At 47.8% G+C, this 19,788-nt stretch overlaps 2 protein-coding genes across 9 annotated transcripts in view; one reads left to right on the forward strand and one right to left on the reverse strand.

The window, feature by feature from the left end:
* Positions 1 to 19,788, reverse strand: part of LOC126521470 (uncharacterized) — a 289,078-nt gene that overhangs the window by 141,128 nt on the left and 128,162 nt on the right. For 4 of the 7 annotated variants that reach the window (XM_072288669.1, XM_072288670.1, XM_072288671.1 and 1 more), the window contains one exon: positions 5,601 to 5,735. The exons of 1 other annotated variant lie outside the window; for it this stretch is intronic. In XM_072288669.1, the coding sequence (XP_072144770.1) occupies positions 5,601 to 5,711 (111 nt within the window). In that variant the 5' untranslated portion in view covers positions 5,712 to 5,735. Of the gene's footprint in view, positions 1 to 5,600; positions 5,736 to 19,788 lie in introns of those variants that run through there. 2 more of the 7 variants (XR_011895113.1, XR_011895114.1) reach the window with 2 other exon arrangements.
* The window catches only part of LOC126521587 (cell adhesion molecule Dscam1-like), a 39,988-nt gene that overhangs the window by 12,523 nt on the left and 7,677 nt on the right, over positions 1 to 19,788 (forward strand). For both annotated transcript variants that reach the window (XM_072288664.1, XM_055066076.2), the window contains 7 exons: positions 9,199 to 9,347; positions 10,836 to 10,967; positions 12,546 to 12,710; positions 13,363 to 13,433; positions 14,567 to 14,804; positions 15,866 to 15,958; positions 16,808 to 16,999. In XM_072288664.1, coding sequence (XP_072144765.1) covers positions 9,199 to 9,347; positions 10,836 to 10,967; positions 12,546 to 12,710; positions 13,363 to 13,433; positions 14,567 to 14,804; positions 15,866 to 15,958; positions 16,808 to 16,999 — 1,040 coding nt within the window. The remainder of the gene's footprint in view (positions 1 to 9,198; positions 9,348 to 10,835; positions 10,968 to 12,545; positions 12,711 to 13,362; positions 13,434 to 14,566; positions 14,805 to 15,865; positions 15,959 to 16,807; positions 17,000 to 19,788) is intronic.

Raw genomic sequence — 19,788 nt, forward strand, 5'->3', positions numbered from 1 at the left:
ACTGCGGATATTGTTTTCAAATGACAAACACGATGGTGCTTACAGCGGCGACCCGTTGCTTTGCGCACATCGCTTGCCTGCGCCTCAATCGCCCAAATTTATAAGTATTCACCGCGTGCGTAAAAGTGTGGAATGCCTTTTTCGCAAAAAATGAAAATAAAGGAAAGGAGGACACCGCATCCGCTGGCAATGTATGTGAGGATTACGTCGCAGTAGCATATACATACTAGAGCCTATATATAAAGGAGCAGGAGAGCTCGTGTGCGAAGCGCGAACAGTCTGCCGGCGTAACAAAGAAACGGGGTTTTGAAACGGTCACCGCTTCTGCCTCCCATTCATTATGGAAGCACGAATGCCTGCAGCGTCCGCGCGCAAATATTCCCCGCTGTGGCCCAGAAACGCAACGCAAAAATACAACGAAAGAATGCCCAGAAATACGACCGAAAGGGCAGGGCAGCGATGGGTTGGAAGGCACAGCTAGAGAAAATTGTACAGCGAAAGGGAAATTAATGCTTCAAATGTACGCCATTTCATGAGGATTTATATAGAAGCCAACAAACTGTGTTTTAACGATCTTTTTACTTCATCGCAGTTCAAGTGCACGCGAGGAAATTTTAAACTCGACACAAAGATGTAGGAAAGGATACGAGAGCAATTGTGGCAGCTCGCGAGTAATTTCGTTCGACCACGGAACAAGTAGAACGCCATCACCGCATTCTCGCCCTTTTTTATCGTGTCCGCCTTGTTCACACTGTACTTTCATAGTGATTATTTGCCGGCTGGATCAGCTTTCTATTTTCCTGCCAGTTGTGAAGCTGAAAAGCGCCAAATCTCGCAGTAGATCCTGACTGAAAGTCTTCTCTAAGAAAAAGCTAATTTTTTTTTCACTACTAGATGTGCAATAAGCTTACAGTACACAGTAGCTTAAGGACAATTGTGGCGCATTTTACGACACTCGCCAATCAGCCAAGTCGGAGATGTCTACACTATGGTCTACAAAGAAGCGCAATATAAACAGGTAACGCCACTAAAATCAAAATTCCGATGTCACCAAAGCACGAGCTATTGACGTGCTCGTTCCTGCTACACATACTGAATTTTGTTATGTTTTATTAAGCACCTTGTTCGTCCGCAAATTTCTCTAAGCACGGCTACTAACTTTCAAATTCCCTTTCGACTCCCGCAATTAGGCTGTCCTTACATGACAGAGTACAGCAAAAGCTCCTAGCGCCGAATGGACACTAACACACAAGACGAATACAGGCGACAGGGAGTGCTCCGTCTCGTCTGCTGTATGTCTGTGTCGCAGTAGAGGCGTTTTCGTACAGCAACGCACCGTCACCCATGCTCAAGAATCCTGCATAAGTAAGCAAAACATGTATGTGTGCAGTGTACCGTGTCACAGCATATAAATGTTCAAAAGAGGCGAGCAAATATACGCTGGGTATCGAGCAGAAATCACTTGGCTTGACTTTGACCTCACTAACACCGAGTTGAGTGGTCTGCTGATCAATGTTGTTCAGCATACCGAAGCAGCACCGGGACTACGAGAGACGGCGTTGCGGCCAGCTTCTGGTTATGTTTGACTACTCGAGATTACTTAGCGTACGCTGTACTTCACTCAAAGTACACGAGCATTTTAGCACTCCGCCCTCATAATAGAAGTCCTTAACAGTAGGCACACAACACGAAAGCATTCACCGGGCGCATTTCACTGCCTGCTTCCCTCTGCCCTAGTTTTATTCGCAGAGCGCACAAGTCGTCGTTGTGCGCGCGAGGATGCGGACATTCAAAACCGCATACATGAAAAGCTTTACATACACGCACAAGCGATTCTTAACTGCGTAGCGTCTGCCAAAACGGGAGCGAGCGAGCGACCCAAAAAATGCGAAGGTTAAGGAGGCCCCGGGCTATATAGCACAACAAGCGGGGAGGGATCACCCACGGGCGCCAGTGGCAGTGCCAGTGCCAGCAGGGAGCCCGAAGCGAGCCACACCGGAGGGGAGGAAGAGAACAACGCCGCCGAACGGGGCCACCAGGCACACCCGGCGACGCGATCAATATTATTCTCCCACCCTCTTCCGCACACGCCTGCTTCCGCGGACGCTGCAGTGCGGCCCCTCCCGCTCCACATTCCCCAGAACCCTCTCCCGCTCCCCACAACGCTCCGGCCGCAGTAGTCGCCGTGGCTGAGGAGTCTGGGCAGCGGGCCGAGCCAGAGCGCGCTCAGGGAGAGGTGACGTCATCTATTTGGGAGCAACGAACCTGCATCTCTTGCGAAAGGAGGAGCGGCTGTTCCTGCGCGCGTTGAGTCCCCGTGCGTGTGTGGTGTGCATTTATAAGTGATGCAACGAGCTTTGCTTTCTCTTTCTCTCTCTCTTTCACCGTCTACTTCTTCTACACAATGCGACAGCGGAGATGCGTGACATCGACAGGTTTCATCTGGCTGTACTGCTAGGCCCGTATCGGTGAAGGAATGCGTGCTTTCTTTTGAATCTTGGCTTTGAGACACCGAGATCTTCCTTTGAGAATAGATTACTATTCCGCGTAGCGGAAGAACAGCATATTTTCTTGATGGGTGTGGAGTGGATATAATGCACCTTTTTAACCGGCAACGCAGAATTATAGGCGGCGGATATAAGCAAATGCGTTATAACCGCTGTTTGACAAGAGTAATCACTAGCTGACTTCCCAGTTATTGAATTTATGGCACATCTCGCCCTAAATTTCAGATCTGCTGCAACTGAGGAATGAAGCAGCTCAATGCTCAAGTCTTGTTCATTTGAAATATTGAGAATGGCTGCCTCAATTCCGAAAGTAAAAATGTGCGCCCTGAAATAAATAATTATATACAGCAAACCCTGTGAAAGCCCCCCTCCGCAGGTTTTGTTTGGTCTGGTGAACGTGGTTTATGCTCAAGTATCTTATCCACTGCTACCAGTTGCCCGCGCGGTTTCTCAAGTGTTCACAGAGTCAGCGTTGCCGACGTGTTTATAGCTAAATTCTACAGCTCTACGACTTCGCCTCCTTGGGGTTCTGCGATTTCATCGATAATTACGTAAAAAACAGATTATCTCAAATATTTCACGCTTTCAGAAAACCAATATAACTTACTGAAGTAGTAGAGCCACTGCAACCTGCAAGCGGTCTTACGCACTGCGCCGCTTAACTATACGGCCATAGGTCACAGAAAACGAACTTTGTGCCCAGCGGCGTGATCCAAGCGCGAACAATGAAAGTAGCGCCGACAGCGTGCAAATATAGTCCGCAGCCCCGATCTATTTAGGGGCCGCGAAACCGTGGAGGCCTAACTTCGAGGGGCGTATGTATACTGGAAACTTTATGTGCTGTTTCACCAGTCGCCTAGCAGAGCCTTTTTCACCGTCGGCTAAACCAAAGATTAAAGACGAAGTAAGGCAATTCAGCAAATGGTAATTACCAGATAAGCAGCACTGTGCTACAGCCCAGTGGGACGGTAGGGGACATCGTGAGAAAATGATTCAATGTGACGTAATGACCGTAATTCCAGCCAGGCAGCATTCTACGTCATCAGGGACGTCTAAGTGACAGTACTGCGGAGCACCGGAGAAGACGATGCTCTAAGTCGTGACTCTATACTGAAACAGGATTCGGAGAAACCAACCAATGCTCTTGTTGATAATGCGCGAACAGTTTCTCTCTTTTTTTGTATTTTGTTGTGTTTCGGCTAATCCCGCACTCTGGATCGGCTTGAGCAACTGAGTGTCCCGTCAGCGTTATGACGCGCCCCTCTCAACGCTTGCTCCTTCTCACATCTTGTACTGGCAGCGGCACCTCGCCGACGTTAGCGCTGTGATGTTTGCATGTAGGCGTATGTTCTGTATACGGCAACAAAGATATGGCCACAGACACAGAAACTCGCACGTACGCACGTTGCAAGGACAGGCGTCACACAACATCGATAAGCAATGTAACCAAAGTACGAGCCAATGATTAGCTCTTGCCGCCAAGGACGCGCATGCGAATGGACTCTCCGAAGCACCGCCGAAAGCGTGTACGAGCCCTGATAGAAACAATGAAAATGTATAAGAGGCTCGAATTGACGTAGCGCACGCAAATAAACACGAAGGTCAGAGGCAGCAAGAACTACGTACACTACCGTGACTAATGACTCCGCGAACGGTGCTACGCTATGTTCTAAGGCGAATCGCTCATTCGAGACCACAGACGACGACGCCGAGCGGTTCCCACGTTTCGTCACGCTTTCCGAGAATAGAATGTGCGGCAGACGCGAGACACACGCTAAATAAAAAGACAAAAAAAAACAGAGAGGGATGACACTGTATACATAGCGTTTGCCAGCGAGCATTCCATGTTTTTATCATACGCGTGCGCGAAAAACAGGATACGTGTGCTTCCTCTCGCCACAATTCGTGGGCCCGCTCAGACGTCGCGTCTTCTTTTATTTTTTCATATTCAGCGGCCTAGTTAAACCTCGTTTCATTCTTTTGTTATGATTTGTTTTTCTTCTCTTGTTTCTTCTTCAACCAAGGCTCATTCCTCCAACTTACCTTCCTTCCCAGGTTGGGTCGCGCGCTCGTCTACTATTGTATTTTTTTGCTTGCCCTTTACTCATCGCTCCAGTAAGAAAAAAAAAATACACGGGAAAATCAGAATCGTCAAAATGTGCAACCAGGCGCGCCGTGGCCGCGCAATTACCCGGCCACTCTCGGAGTCAGCCGAGCGGTCATTTGTGAAGTCGCACCGCGTGCGACGAGATTCCTTTTTATTTCATTCGTCATTCCTTCCTTCTCTCTTTCTCTTTTTCTTCCTCCCTCTCTCCTTTTTCTTTGCACTTCCACTGTTTCGCCACCTTCTACCCGCGTCTCCGACAGCCGCGAGGAGCTTCATTTTCGCGTTTCAGGCCCACGGGCACGCAGCAAACAGAGGAGTGTTTACGGAGCACGCGGCTAGTCTATCGGAATTAATCGGTCGCGAAAACAATCGATCTTTGGAAGCAGCTGCTTGAGCGAAGCCGCCGCTTCGCAGGGACAGCGACATCAAAATTACAAAATTACGGCGTGCGATGGCCGTGCTGCGAAGGGTCACGCCAGCGAGTTTAAGCGTGAGCTAACTTAAATAAGAGGATAAGGAAGCTTAGATTGCCGGAGTTTAAAATTCCATAGTTCGTAGTTGCAATGATGTAGTGCCACGTGGTTTTCTACCAGGATTCCATCCTACGAAAGACCGGCTTCAGTTGCCACGGCGCTGTACAGCAGCCAAAGGACACAGACGACAAAAATTGGTCTTGTTAAATCTAGCATTTTTCACGTATGCTATGGCGCCAGAGCGCTTCTTGTGTTTCCCTTCCGCCTGCCTGCCAATTGCTGTTTTCAAAACTCCTGTTGGAAAGCAGAGGTGGGCGTAGTATATTCTCTTCTTTTTTCTCGGACAACTGCAGTCAGCTGCTATAGAACATAACGGGAAAATGCCACAAAAGCAGCCAACGAAAAAATATGCGCGTGTGAGTAGATGAAGGAGAGAGCGACAGAGATAATGGTGGTGAAACGGTGCGGCACGATGCCCAGCCATTATTTCCGCGACTAAGTAGAGAGACACACCTGGAAAAAGCGAAGTGATGATGGCTTCTCTCCGGCGCGACGACACTTCAGGCGTCCGCCCAGGGCGAGAATGTTGCGGTGTCCGAGGTTATAGGCACCGCCTGCCGGCATGGCCGCAACCTTCAGGAAGTCCCTCTGCACACAAAAATCACACCCGCCGATTTGATTTCGTTTTTATTCAGAACGATTCTTTGTAAAACTTGAAAAGCTTCAAAGGTTGCTAACTTGGCCATGCCGCCCAGACGGCAACGGCAGCTTTCCAATCGAAGTAGGTAACAACGTGCTAAATAGAGATACGTTGAATAGAGTACGCAAATGTTTCATAGGTAACTGTATTTGTGATTCGACTGTCATGGCAAAATGATTAAGAAGAAAATTAAGATATGTTTTGGTTTACTGGGAATAAAAGAAGTGACCGATGAAGCAGCTACGAGTGTGACGGAGCATTTCTGGGCGATTGCAGGCTATTCAAATGTCAACAACCTAAATAAACAGCATCATCGTCATGATCATCACAAAGGGCAACCTATCTTGAGTTCACTTAAGGTCAAAGGACGCTCCCAGAGACTCCAATTACCCTGGTCCTGCACAAGCGCAACCAATGTTACGTCTGCAATTTCATCGCGCCACCTTATCCTCTGCCAGCATTCACTAAGCTGCCCTATCTTTGGCGATGGTTCAAACGGGCGCCAACGGTTACGTGCGCTCCATCACCAGTTTTGACAGGAAGACACAATGGCATACCAATTTTCGTGCGTCGAAAAAAAAAAAAAAAAAGAAGGCTGCATCCATTGTGTGCCTCTATACGGTACACCGTGCCGGAATAGCCCGCTGCCGCCATTCACCAAAAGAAGATACTCCCAGGGGCGTCGCCGAGGCATTAAGCAACATTCTTCCCGACAAAGTTGTATTCAAAGACATGCATTAAACAGCGTTTTCTGTTCAACGCCCCGCGCAAGCGGCGCAGAACGTTAGTGACACCCTCGACAACTCGAAGTGACTGACGCCTGAATGCACGGGCGTGAACGTATCCAGCCCAGAGGCGCCAGTGTGCTGAATCATCCGGCGGAAATTATGCGGCACGACGAAACAGCGAAGGTTTACCCGCAAATGGCGCATATATACCCAAACAAATTATTTGCCTCCGCGGAGAAAGAAAAAAGAAACTGTAAAAGCAATGTAGGAATTTTTGGACACTGTGACGAATCTAGTTGCAGCTGACAGCAGGGTCATGTCCCACATATTTTACGGTTTTCCACAGCAGCCATGGAATGCATGCATAATCACGCATGGCCCGTACGCGCGATCTTCGTGTGCACAAGGCGCAGATTGTATGCTGTACTGTAGATTCCATACTGTAATATTGTGTGCGAAAATTTCTGCTGCGGTGGTATTACTCGTAATTCCTGTCTATGCCACCATATGCTTGCTATTTAAAAAATTATATTCCCGTAACAGTTACCAGCATGTTGAGATATAGCCGGTTACTCGCTGAGGTGTCGACCTATATTTCTCTCTTTCACTGCACGGTCACCTCTCCAAACTAAAGAAAATGAACTCACATGTCACTGCAGTTTTACGGCATCTATATAAATACCAAATGGCAGAAATCGGCTAGGGTAAGCGATATCCTTGAATTTTGCCAAGACATGAGCTTAGGTAGCGAGCTTACTCGTTTGGCATCTTTTATGCAACTTTTCGTTGATACTTTCAACGAGAAAGTGATCATCCAGTTGCGAATAGGTGAAATCAATCAACGATTTGCGATAAGCCTCGGCTAACGCCACTGCCCAAGGTTAGAAGAACCAATTTATAGGGGCAAGACAACTTGGTAAAGGCAGCGCGCGAAGCCGATGATTTTCTGCTGACGTTTTCCAGGCGAGAAATAAGAACGCGGTATAGCATAACCGAACGCAATTGTTCTTGCGCCACACGATAATATAAGCATTAAGATTTCTGTGCACGATAGCTGTCAACAAAAACTGCGCGTGGCGACTGCGATTGATCGGAAATCGCCCAGGTTCAGCGCCACAACACGAATTTCCTTGAACATGCATTTGCGCCTTGCACGCGTCGCTGGGTCCTAAAACCCGACTCTAGCAAAACTGGGCGTGCTATACGCAGTGAGCAATTAGCACGCCCCGTTTCAAAAAGCTAACGGTTAAAGCAAAGAGCAATGCGAAGCTGGCAAAAGAAAGCACTCGGCATCTGGAACCACCGGCCCAACCATATGCTGCTCCTGCCGCGTCGTCTAGCCGCTGGCGCGTCGCCAGAGAGGATGACAGAAGGCGAAGGACGCGCTCTTCAACCCCGTTCGCTTCTTTGCTGTTTGAAGCGTGCATTCTCGCCCTCCTGCGGGCGTGTAAAATGAGACAGAGGCCGAACCAATTCGAGAAAGGCAGCGGCGAAGAGCGGCTCCGTCTCCCCTGCCTTTGCAGTCTTGTGGGCTGCGCTTTGGTCGGCCCGCTATCGCTTTTAAAGCCGCGGGAGCGTTCGCGGGAGTACGAGTGCCGTCGTGAGAGCGATCTCAGCCGCGCGTTTTGCAGGCGGGAGACCAACTCTTCACGCGTCCCTGCTGACATGGCTGAATGTTCCGGTAACGAACGAGTTCTAAGCTTGACAGCGTTCCGAAGCCAGGAATACAAAATAAAAAAGCTAGATAAAAGGCAAACATAATATATATATATATATATATATATATATATATATATATATATATATATATATCAAAGACGACTAACGCATATCAGCAAGGTTCGTGCCGAACATTCGGGTCATTGTTCAAGGACAATTCAAAGATTACAAGGATGTCTAAGAACAAATTTTAACGAATGGAAACAAAACTTGCTCGTACACACACAATGAAAATGAGTGAAATCTCCCAACAATTTTTTTCAGCTGAGCAGCTGCTGAGCTGGAGCTGGCTTCAAGCTCTTCAGATGCTTTTACAAAGTTGACTTTCCCGTTGTAATGATGTCAACCACTTTCTGGCATGATGGCTAATATAGCGTCCGGTTTCAGCCAAAGATACCCGTTGTATTAAAGCCAAATCGCTGAAACTTACTTTCCGACAGGCATTTCTAGAGCCTATATACAGGGCTCGGAAACGGAGCCAGGATGGCTGCAGCGTGAACCAACTAGCCAAACAACAAAACAGTGACACCGCTTGGTCATCTGATCTGGCTTTATGCAGCGCCACAATGACAACGGTGATTTAAACAACCATGTCGTTGGTGGCTGTCGACATGCCACATTGCAAAACTGAAAAAAAAAAAAAGCATTAGGATTGTTTCCTGATAGACAGTGTCCATGGCGTAGCCCCCATGCGGAGTTAGTTGCTCTGAAAGCTGAAAAGTCGCCCTAAACCCCAAGTTTTCAAGGAATTGAAGGATAACATTTATTTTCAAGGAGATTTAAGGCACTTGAATCATTCATTTTCGAAACTTAATAGATTTGTCATTTTTCGCGCGTGCGTGCGTGTGTCGTAAAGGGGGAGGGGAGGTAGTTGCCCCCAGTTGACACATAACACTAAACTGAAAGTGTCGCGCGGAATGAATTCCACAGTGCTCAGACGTCGCTACCCCTCTGTGTTCCACAGGCTGGAGATATTCGAGACCATGACAGACAGCGGCCTACGCTCGGAGCTCTTCATTTCCAGCACGGAGCGCAGCGACGGCGCAGTCTACACCTGCCGCGCCGAGAACGAGTTCGGCCACGACGAGCGCACCAGCAAGCTATTGGTCGTCGGTATGAACGCTCTCGTTATTCTTTTTTTTTTCTCAGTTTCTTAAACCACACCTCAATTCGATTGGGCTCGTCACAAAGAACACGTCACAAAAAACACGAAAAGACGCGTTTTGACAAAGTCAGAACTTTGTTTCAAGAGAACCGGAAATATATTGTCAGCAAAGCACAGCTTACCTTTATTATAAAACACGCACCACGAATTCTCAAAGCAGGTATCCCGACGCAAAAAAATAAAAATAAAATAAAAGCATCATATTTTCACCCGGCTCCCAGCATACGCCGCGCCCTTCATGAAGTGGAAGGCCAAACACATAGCAGCTTAAGTTGACACAGATCCCTCTACATTTTCAATTAACAGCCACTATCGCAAATATTGCGCATTCAACGACTCATTTTCTCATTGTTGAGCGCAGGGGAGTTGGCTTAATGTCCATGCACATGTGCCAGTTTTCCGCCACGTTTTTCGGTAACACGCCCACTTCGAATGTACATATACATCCGTAAATGTTCCGTTTACAGCCCAGGATGCAGTGAGCAAAGCGCGCAATCTGAAAGGGTCGCTAATGGGAAAATTAATTTCCTCATTATTAGTAAATTGCATTTCCACAATATGAAGAACACCACTCTCAACACAATAAGACACTTGGTAAGCCAGAGAAAGCAGAATAAAAAAAAAAAAAAAACACGGGTGGCGATGCCTCCTTGAAGTTCCCGCAACAGCGCGCTCTGACGTCATGGATTTTGACAGTGTCTACCAGGGTCTAGCTGATCCTTTAGCGATAAAAATAGACTAAAGTGTGTTTTCAAGGAGCCAAAGATTGAACATGGCGAGTTTCCAAAACATTTCTTGAGGCAACGCGGCTTAAACACGACAAGAAGAAAATACTTTGATATTCGTGACGTAAGAGTGACGTACCGGCATTGGGGATTCGGCGCGAAATTCAAAAATTAAAACTTTGACCTTCATTTTCTCTTCTAATAATCAACCTATTGTTTCGGAATTGACGACAACAGAGTTTTAAAAGAACGCTTTATCCGTATAAACCGATTTAACGTTTTGATTTAGTGTGCCTTTAAGCATTTTATGTGCAGCACTACATGAACTACTAGGGGAAACGAGCGGTGCCTATATGCGCGTTCCGCGACGTAGTATTTTTGCCAGGCACACGTTCGTCCTGCCCTTTGCTGCTCCACCGTTTCAAATAAGAACTTGTCGTCGCCAGCTCCAGTTTACCGACAGGTTCATTTTCGAAAGTCTTGGCGCAAGAGAGGGATACCTATTTCCCTCTTTGTTTCCAAGCGACCTGCACTCTACCAGGAGATTGTATAGTGCTACTTAGAGGCTTCGACACAGTTGCGCCATGTATTGAATCGTGTGCAACTCGGTAAGAAGTAAAACCTCGAGTTAGCGCACGCCATTTGCAGGAATGCGGGTGCTGGACAAACCATGTCATCGTTGTCCGTAAACAATCGCTACTTCTTCCGCAGAGGTCCCCGGTCAGCCACAAGATGTCAAAGTCTCCGAAACGTGGAGCCGCTCGGCGAGCGTCAGCTGGTCTCCGCCGTACAGCGGCAACAGCCCGGTCGCCAAATACGTCATACAGTACTGGAAGGACTCCGGTAAGCTACGAGGAACGATGTACCTTCCTTCTGCGCATTGACGTGCGAAAAAAAAACATGAATTCTGGGGTTTTACGTGCGATGACTGCGATATGGTTATGAGGCAAGCCGTAGTGCATTAATTTTGACCACCTGGGGTTCCTTAACGTGCGCCTAAATCAAAGTACACGAGCGTTTGCGCGTTTCCACAGAAACGCGACCGGAATCAAACCCGCGACTTCGAGCTCAGTGCAGCGTCATAGCCACTCAGCTACCGAGTCTATGTTCTTCGTCATCCTTTAGTACGCCTTTACCTACTTTCCCCCAGTACAGAGTAACAGACTAGATCATGCTAGCTCAGGCCAACTTATCTGCCTTGCTGTTCGTAAAATGTTTTTTTCTCTGCTGTCTCGGCACACTCTCAACGTTTTTTAATTAAGTACCAAGTGTTTTCCGCAAGGCATACTAACAAATACAGAAAGGGGCAGAAAAAGGGCACGTGATTGTGAGATATAAAGACTAAACAAAGAGGCAAGCTGGAAGGATGTCGAGTTCGTCCTAGCTTAAGTGTTTTGCCCCGTTAGTAATTCTGAAGAATGTAAACACAAGCGGTTGTTCTACGACGTATGTAGTTGGTTTTCTACATGAATGTTTGTTTCTTCCTGAGTGCGAGCGAAGATCATGCCCATATATGCGCCCTCATTTTTATTGCACAGAGGCTGCCTACAGTTATACTGTTCTGCTTATGTCTACATCACGCAACCGTGTATGCCGTGCTCTTCGCGAGCACTAATGAAGCCGCACTAAATGAAAAACGAAAATATTTGCACTGGAACAAGTGCCACGAAGAACGTACTTAAAGAAATAAATACTCGCGCTCCTGAACAGACGAACTAGCGATCAATAAGACATGACCCAATGCGATAAGGCCCAGTCTATACAGAAAGCATCATCACGACAGCCCGGGAAAGAGAGAGAGAGAGAGAGAGAGAGAGCGCAGTGGCAAGAAGGGAGGCAAATCGTAACTCATGTGCCCACAATAGCAGTAAAGAAAATCAAATAAATGTGTTTTGACAACCTTGTCATTTACCATGTGCTTGGAATTATGGAGCATAACTGCGCTTCGTGTCACGTGGGTATAGTGGTGACTTGTCCCTTTGACTAAACGAAGACTAACCCTCGGATCACAGGTACATATATTTTCAAGCCGTAGAGGGTTTGGCCCCCACAATGGAACATTGTTGACAATTAATGAACACATTCGACGGGCGCAAGCTGTTGGACATCGTAGGTACTCCCGCGAAGGAATAGATGTTCGATACCGAGTTCTTATCCACCGCGCAATCAAAGTACGTCACGCAGTGCTACTTCTAGCAGTAATGACGGAAATTTCAATAGACAGTATTCACGCATCTTCCGTCGTATTCCTCCCTTTGTGCACGAAGATTTCTTTTCAGTAACCAAACGTCTGTTTTCCAACTTTCTTGTCGCCAGCGTGTGAATCTTCTTTTTCTGGCGATAGTCGTCGACAATGCGGACGAGTTTTCGTCCGGCACTCGACCTTGCAGACGTGTGTCTCACGGTCCCTAAAAACCGCAGGTACAGCGCACAGGCTCCAAGAAGTTGCAGTGCCGGGATCGCAGACGTCAGCCCTGGTCGGCGACCTGCACCCTGGTTCCACCTATCACCTGAGCATCCTTGCCGAAAACTCGGTCGGCGTCGGACTCGCCTCTACGCCTGTCAAGCTGCACACGGGCGAGGAAGGTAACGCAGTACAATACTCACGTGACCCCCTCTCGGTAAACAGGGGCTAGAATGCACGTAGGTTTTCGTTCTCAATTCAGCATCGAATGAGGTAGACAGCAACAGTCCCTGTATCCGGGGAAAAGGAAGGCTCAAGGCTTGTCACGTAGATATCCACTATTCCTTGTTTGCAAGCCTTTATTTCTCTAAAGTTTCTCGTAGATGGAGTAATCGCTTTATTTGATGATTTCCGAACGCAAATACTGCCACAATCGGCAAGGCTTCGTGAGCCCATTGATCAGAAAACGGTAGATATCGTGTTTGAGATATGTACTATAGACAAACTCGTTTCACTTTTCTCACTCGTGCTTGTAGGTATTTCTTCGTTACAATCACTCTCCGTGATGACAGAAAAGCTTGCTGGAAGCTTTTGTTTTATTTGCTGAAACGGAAAGAATCATAGAGTACTCGTAGACCGCCGTTACAATCGCGCCCCGTTTCACCGTGCACTGTACTTCGCAATACGGTTATGTAAAAAGAGGAACGCCCCCAAAAAGTACGGGTTGACAAACGAGTACGTGTTCATCGTGTGTGTAGCTATCATGGCGCTGTGTGACCCTTCTATTTCTTACTTTTCTTTCCTAAACGACTTCTTTCTTCATGCACGTTTCAGAGCCAAGCGCAGCGCCAACTGACTTCCACGTCGAGGCCAGGGGGCCGAGCACCGTGCGTGTTTCCTGGAAGGCAAGTCCGTCACACTCCCTGCGACTGCTTTAAGTTCAAGTGACGTTGTCACATTGCGCAGAACAAGTAAGCGCGCCGGTATAGTCAAGGATGCACGTTTATTCACCAACTGCACAAGAACAGTGATTCGCGCAAAATTAGGCACATAAAATAGTGATTGGCTGATCGTTATATTTATTTATCACGTCACGGTATGACAGGAGCTGGATGGAAAAAAAAAACGCAATGATTGATCGAAGAGTACATCGCCATCATTTGAGTATGGACAAAAGCAGAACTACAGACAAGTTCAGTGCAGCGAAACGAAAACATGTTGTCTAACTACAACCGACCACTTAAACTAGGCATCATCGAAGGTTCGAACAATGTACAATGTCTACATCCTGATGTGCAATATAACAATGAGTGATGGGGTTTTAGTCTTACAGAGGCACAGAGCGGCTAGCTACCTCCCGGGGAAAGACAAGCGTTTTCTTTTCTCTAATAAGTTCGTGCTTTCTTTTCTTTCACGAAAAAGTCTGAAATTCGGTGAGAAAAGAAATCAGGTACTGATGAGAAATCGATGAAATAGGGTTGGCACTTAACAGATCCTTCCTTTTTTCGCCAATATCGGCCAGAACTGAGAGTAATGAAAAAAAAAAAGAAATGAGAAGCATTAGTGACGTCCGCCGAGACCACCGCGTCGAAGATTTAGCTGAACAAATCGAATTATTCATATAGTCCAATAATCGATATGCGTCGTACCGTGCACTTGTCGCGAAAAAGCGGGCGCAGGTTTTCTTAGTGCATTTGTATTCGGCGTGCCAAGACCGCTTCAAGCAAAGCTGATGTTTACATTTCGCCGGTGGCAGTTTTAAGAGCGCGAAAGACGGTACACATAATCAAGGACACACAAACCCCGATGACGATGCCAAGTACCTACATCTGTCGAAGTTATGACTTCATCACACAAGTACGTAACGACGAATGCAGTGTTTCAAAAGGAAGCAGCAGATTTGTTTTCTCTTTTCTTTAGAAACACTGTAAAATCAACAAGGATGTGCGATCAGGGCAGAGAACGCGAGTCCTTCACGAAACAGGAACACGAGACAAACGCAAGCTCGCCAACTCGGGCTCTCCTATGTTCGATGCAGCCTCCTCCGCCGGACGAATGGAACGGCGATCTGCTCGGCTACTACATCGGCTACAAGCCGACGTCGTCGGGCCAGCCATACTCGTACCGCACCAGCGAGTTCCGGCCGAACGCCAGCCATGAGTTCTTCCTGACCGGCCTCCAACGTGGGACGGAGTACGCGGTCATCGTGAAGGCCTACAACGCCGCCGGCTCTGGGGTCGCCTCGCACGAGCTGCACGTCAAGACACTAGACGGGGGTGAGGCTGCATTTCGCTGAGGTTATGCATGCATTTCCAGCACGTGTGATAAACACTCTACGACGCATAGACTAAAGTTGACGCACTCCATAGGCTTCCAAGCTTTTATGGAACCGACGGCCAAATTATATATATATATATATATATATATATATATATATATATATATATATATATATATAGAGAGAGAGAGAGAGAGAGAGAGAGAGAGAGAATCTCCGCGGTCATGATAGGCTCCGCAGCAGTGAATTAAACTGATGCCATTTCATTTTCCATATTACTACGAGTGGTTATGATAACTTAAGATGCGATTGTTGTTTGGTTAACTCACAGTTACCGTCATTAAATGCGACACAAAGGGAACATATTAAGTCAAGCTAGATTGAGAGATTAGGCTTCTGTAACAACGAACTCGCCCTTCGAAACGAAAACACAGCTGTTGTAAGCGAGGAAATAACGAAAATGTAAAATCGAAGCGGCGCCATATATTGTGGATTATGGTACCTCTCATGTGATGTCAGCACTGGCTGATCCACAGAGAGTGGCATAGAGGGAGGTCACGTGGGAGATTACGCCAAGTGGAAGTGGTCCGTTATGCTGCGGGGTTCAAATTGAGGAGCAGGAGGGGCCACCTTTGGCGGCTATTTTCTACGCAGAAAACTATAATAGACTTCTAGAAGGATAGTCTATGGATCTGAGCTCGACTTTACATTTTCCTTTAGTGGGCCCTTAAAGACTGTAGCTTTATCACACTCATTGTCATACGACAGCGTTATGAAAGCCAGTCACGCTTACATTACCGATACTGAATACCAACTTCTCTAAGAGCGATCGGACATGGGTGTAGAAACATTCTTTTTAAGACTTCGTCTCTTCGGCGACTAGGTCAACAGAGAAGAGGCAAGCGTCCGATTAGACACATTCACTATGTAACTGCCATTCGGCTGCAAATGGTTTCGCGGCGGGTGATCAGTCACGAAGACTTTTATATTAAGTACGCTTTCGCTCCTCCCCTTATTCGTAGCGCTTCTCATGTTATTCCTCCTCCTCCCCTCATTCAGATGTGCCGCCGCCTCCGAAGGTGTTCGTCTCCGGCACGACGCATTCGTCCATCACTGTCACCTGGCACCAGCAGTTCGCCAGCGGAGTGAGAGGTAAATGAACGCCACTCCGCAGTCGCTGTCGACCACGCGTATACGAGCGTGTGGAAAGTATACGCACACGGAGATGCTTTGCCAGGCCATCTCTTCTTGCACACCTGTTGCGGAGCGTGAAGAGAGCCGCGGAAGCAAGTTGTATCGGGCCCGACAGGCGAGGTTATTAAGCCACACTAGCTCATTTGATCAATCACCCTTGAAAATGTCGACAAGAGAGTTTCCGGGCGCCGGCTGGGCTACCTGAAGTCGCGGGCTTATGCCAGCGCAACGCGCAACACGCCGGGGCAGCGCACTACGCCCCAACGGGCATGACTCTAATGTAAACGGACGGCGTAAATCCTGGCAGTGTGCTACTGAGGTGTAACCAGTTGCTGAACGATCATTAGGCAACACCTTTCACACCATAAACATGTATCCCGCCAACGGTAATTGCCTCGGTGATCGTGAAAGCTACAACCATTGCGTCTTCCAATTAATATAATGATTAAGCGTTTCCTCATGGCCCTACGCTATAACACGTCGACGGCGAAGCGCGATTCAGAACAAATGTGTTCACCTTTTCGCTCATTTCTATTCTCATCGCTTTCAACGCACTAAATCTTGCATTGACGTATACACCGTACATCTAAACACTTTTGCAAGAAGCTGTATATGTGGGTTGTCATAACATTCCGCCCGAACAGACATTCCCGCGAAACAGTAAACGGCGTTCCTCGCTAAACAGCACCATTTGGGTATTTGCTACATATAATACATATCAACGCGAGAACTCTCTCATAGTTACGCGTCAACACAGAGCATGCTAGATCCTGCATCCGCGCATTCGAAACGCGTGCCCCTGCGCAGGTTATGTGCTGTACCATCGGCCAGAAGAGAGCACCCAAGACTGGAAAGAGGTGAACCTTGACTCACGATCGTCCTCGTACACCGTGTCCGGCCTCGAGTCCGGCGTCCTCTACCAGATGTACGTCAGCTCCACCAACGAGTACGGCACGGGCGATCCCAGCGAGATCATTACCGTCAGGACGCACAAGGCCGGTGAGTGTCTATACATATAGCTGTGCGCCGCCGTCTCAAACGCAACCCGAATACACAACACACAATTACAACATTTACTTTAGTTAAAGTATGTGGTTTGTACAAAGCAACTAAATGCGGTTTTGCAAAGAAAACCACTGAAACTAGAGCATTTGTGATGAACTGCCAGCGGAATAACTATCGCCATGCTTGCTGCAAGGAAGGAAATGGCGTCTAAGGAGCGATATGGATAAGTATAACGAAAGTTGTACTTCAAATAAACGGCTCGCGTGGCTCAGTGCTCGCCCTGCACTTCGTACGAACAGTTAGTCGCCTGGCAACACATCCCGAGGCTAAGCATAGACAGCACGCCACGACTTCGATATCAGACAACCATTGGCGTACAAAGTACATCGGCGAATGTCATTCAACTGCCGCTCACGGAGTGACGCGCAGATTGCAATATCAGCCCTTCCTGTATACAGCGCCTAGGAGAAACCAGCGTATGTACTTGTACATGTTTTTCAGCGTTTCGACGCCAGGAAAGAGCAATCAGCATTGCAGACAGTAATGTTTCTTTTCCCGTGGGGTTAAGGGACGAGGTCCCTGTGTTGTAGCTCGGCGGGGGTGAATGAGCATCCGTATTTACAGGCAAACTATTTCCACCCACAGAGTGTGCGATGAGCTTTAGCAGGCCGTCACTCTTCTACACCTTGCTGGGCGTTAGAGCCCAGGACGCTGCTAGGTCGCACGTAGTACGGAGCCTCACAGTTCTACCACTGCTTGGACAGTTACAGTCCAGACTGCCCGTGAGTGCCCCGTGCTGCTGTTTAAAGGCAATGAAAAAAAAAACGAAAAGAAAAAAAATATGCGGATCCCACGCAATCTGAGAATCGATGTAAGCGAAGCTTTCTATGCTGTTTGCTTTGATTGACGATAATTAGCGGTGATGCTGACGGCAAATGCGTTAAGCGAAGCTTTCTATGCTGTTTGCTTTGATTGACGATAATTAGCGGTGATGCTGACGGCAAATGCGTAATTTCTTCAGCGTTTAGTCCAATACGAGAATAGGGAGTTGATGTTAAACGTTGCCTTGCTTGCACCACTGATGTTTGCTTAGTATACAGAACACAGGGATACGTGTTTCCTTCAGGTGTTGTTGTGACTATTTTTCATAATCGCTAAGAGGTCTGAGAATTATTATTGCCTCACGGGCAAATCACACCGTGGCAGAAAGTTTAAATTGAATTCTGGGGCTGTACGTGCCGAAACCACGATCGGATTGTGAGGCACGCGATAGTGGCCGACTCCGGGTTAATTTTGACATCCTGGTGTTTCTTAACGTGCACCTAAATCTCGTGTTTCTGTATTTCGCTCCCGTCGAAATTTGGCTGCCACGGTCGAGATCAAACCCGCGATCTCGAGCAATGCCGTAGCAGCCAAGCTACCGCGGCGGGCTCAGAAGTGTTGATTTGACGTGCAACCGATTCCGTAGTGCCTCCTAGCCCCTAGTGTTTTAATGCGGCTTTACGCCTATGCCACACGGTATTTATACTTAAGAAACGCTGAACGTACTGTACGTGCTAGCCAGATCGTAAGCGTCACGCAACGCAAGTTATCCAAAACTAGAATCCCTGCAGGCTAACTTCGGTTCTCTTGCTCTCACTAAAGGAAAAACACCAAACAAACTCTCTCCAACTTTCCTCGGGTACTTCTCAGCACCTTCTAACAAGGATGAGCCAGCCGGTTTTCGTTCGCAGCTGTCTAAGACCGTTTGCTCCCTGACAAATGACTGTTCATAGATCAAGCTCAGTGTCGCTAACCAGCTTTTACCGTCACAGGAGAGGCACGAGCACTAGCTTATCGATATTTTACGCGGACCAGTCTCAAAGTCAGGCGTCTTTAGACAGCGTTGCGCTTCGAGTCTCGTCAAAGCGACGTGCGCGGCGACACGCATGGGTGACGCGGGAGAATTGAAACAGAGAAAGGTGAGGCGCGTCAAGCCACGGCCACGAAAATATACTATAGTGAAAAATGTCCCCAACAAGTCGAAAATTTCGCCCGCCTAAGGTCGAGGTCAAAAGGTCCCGCCGTTCACGGTTTACCGCGCACGGAAGCCACCGCCCTCACCTCCGTCTCCTGCTTTCCTCTCTAAGCCATGCATTGCGCCAGTTAGCAGGAAACGGGCAACACTCCGAAGAAAGTCGGCAAACAGGTGGCACTAGCTTCTCTTCTAAACTTGTTCTAAAGCAGCACTACTGCGACGATGTCAGGCTTCGAATGATGCCAGGAATGTCATGCAGTTGCCTCTAAGCGGGTATGTTTTTTTCAGTCAGTGGGGCAACCGCGGGAATCGCGGCTTAGGTAGGGTGCTGCAGGAAAGCCAAACCGGAAGCTCGGACGGAAAGCCGCTCATCTACATGCGGAAGATAAAAACTTGAAAGGAGTGCAAGAGCCTGTTCAGCGCTGTAGCGAACGCCGCAGCGCGACGAAAATGCCTGAAAAAGGACGGGATGTTTGCTAGTGCGCCTTGAATAAGAATGTGCCACGGCTTCTGTTTTGCTTTTTCCGACGCTGGTGCGAGTAGCTTGAGGTAGATGCAGTGACTGGCCTCACTTGTGCTTCCCAGGCTAAGTGGCGGGATTTATGTAGTATATAAACGTTTCAACCATTCCCACGAGACAAGTGTTGCGTGAGCATAAACGTAGGAAAGATCAAAGCAAGACATTGTTAAATGGTCATACGTTCTGCAAGCACTTGTCCTAGAGCGTCGCATGCTTTACTTATTTTTGCCATTTTGCAAATTCTAT

The sequence above is a fragment of the Dermacentor andersoni genome, chromosome 6 (assembly GCF_023375885.2).
Source record: "Dermacentor andersoni chromosome 6, qqDerAnde1_hic_scaffold, whole genome shotgun sequence".
Lineage (NCBI taxonomy): Eukaryota > Metazoa > Arthropoda > Arachnida > Ixodida > Ixodidae > Dermacentor > Dermacentor andersoni.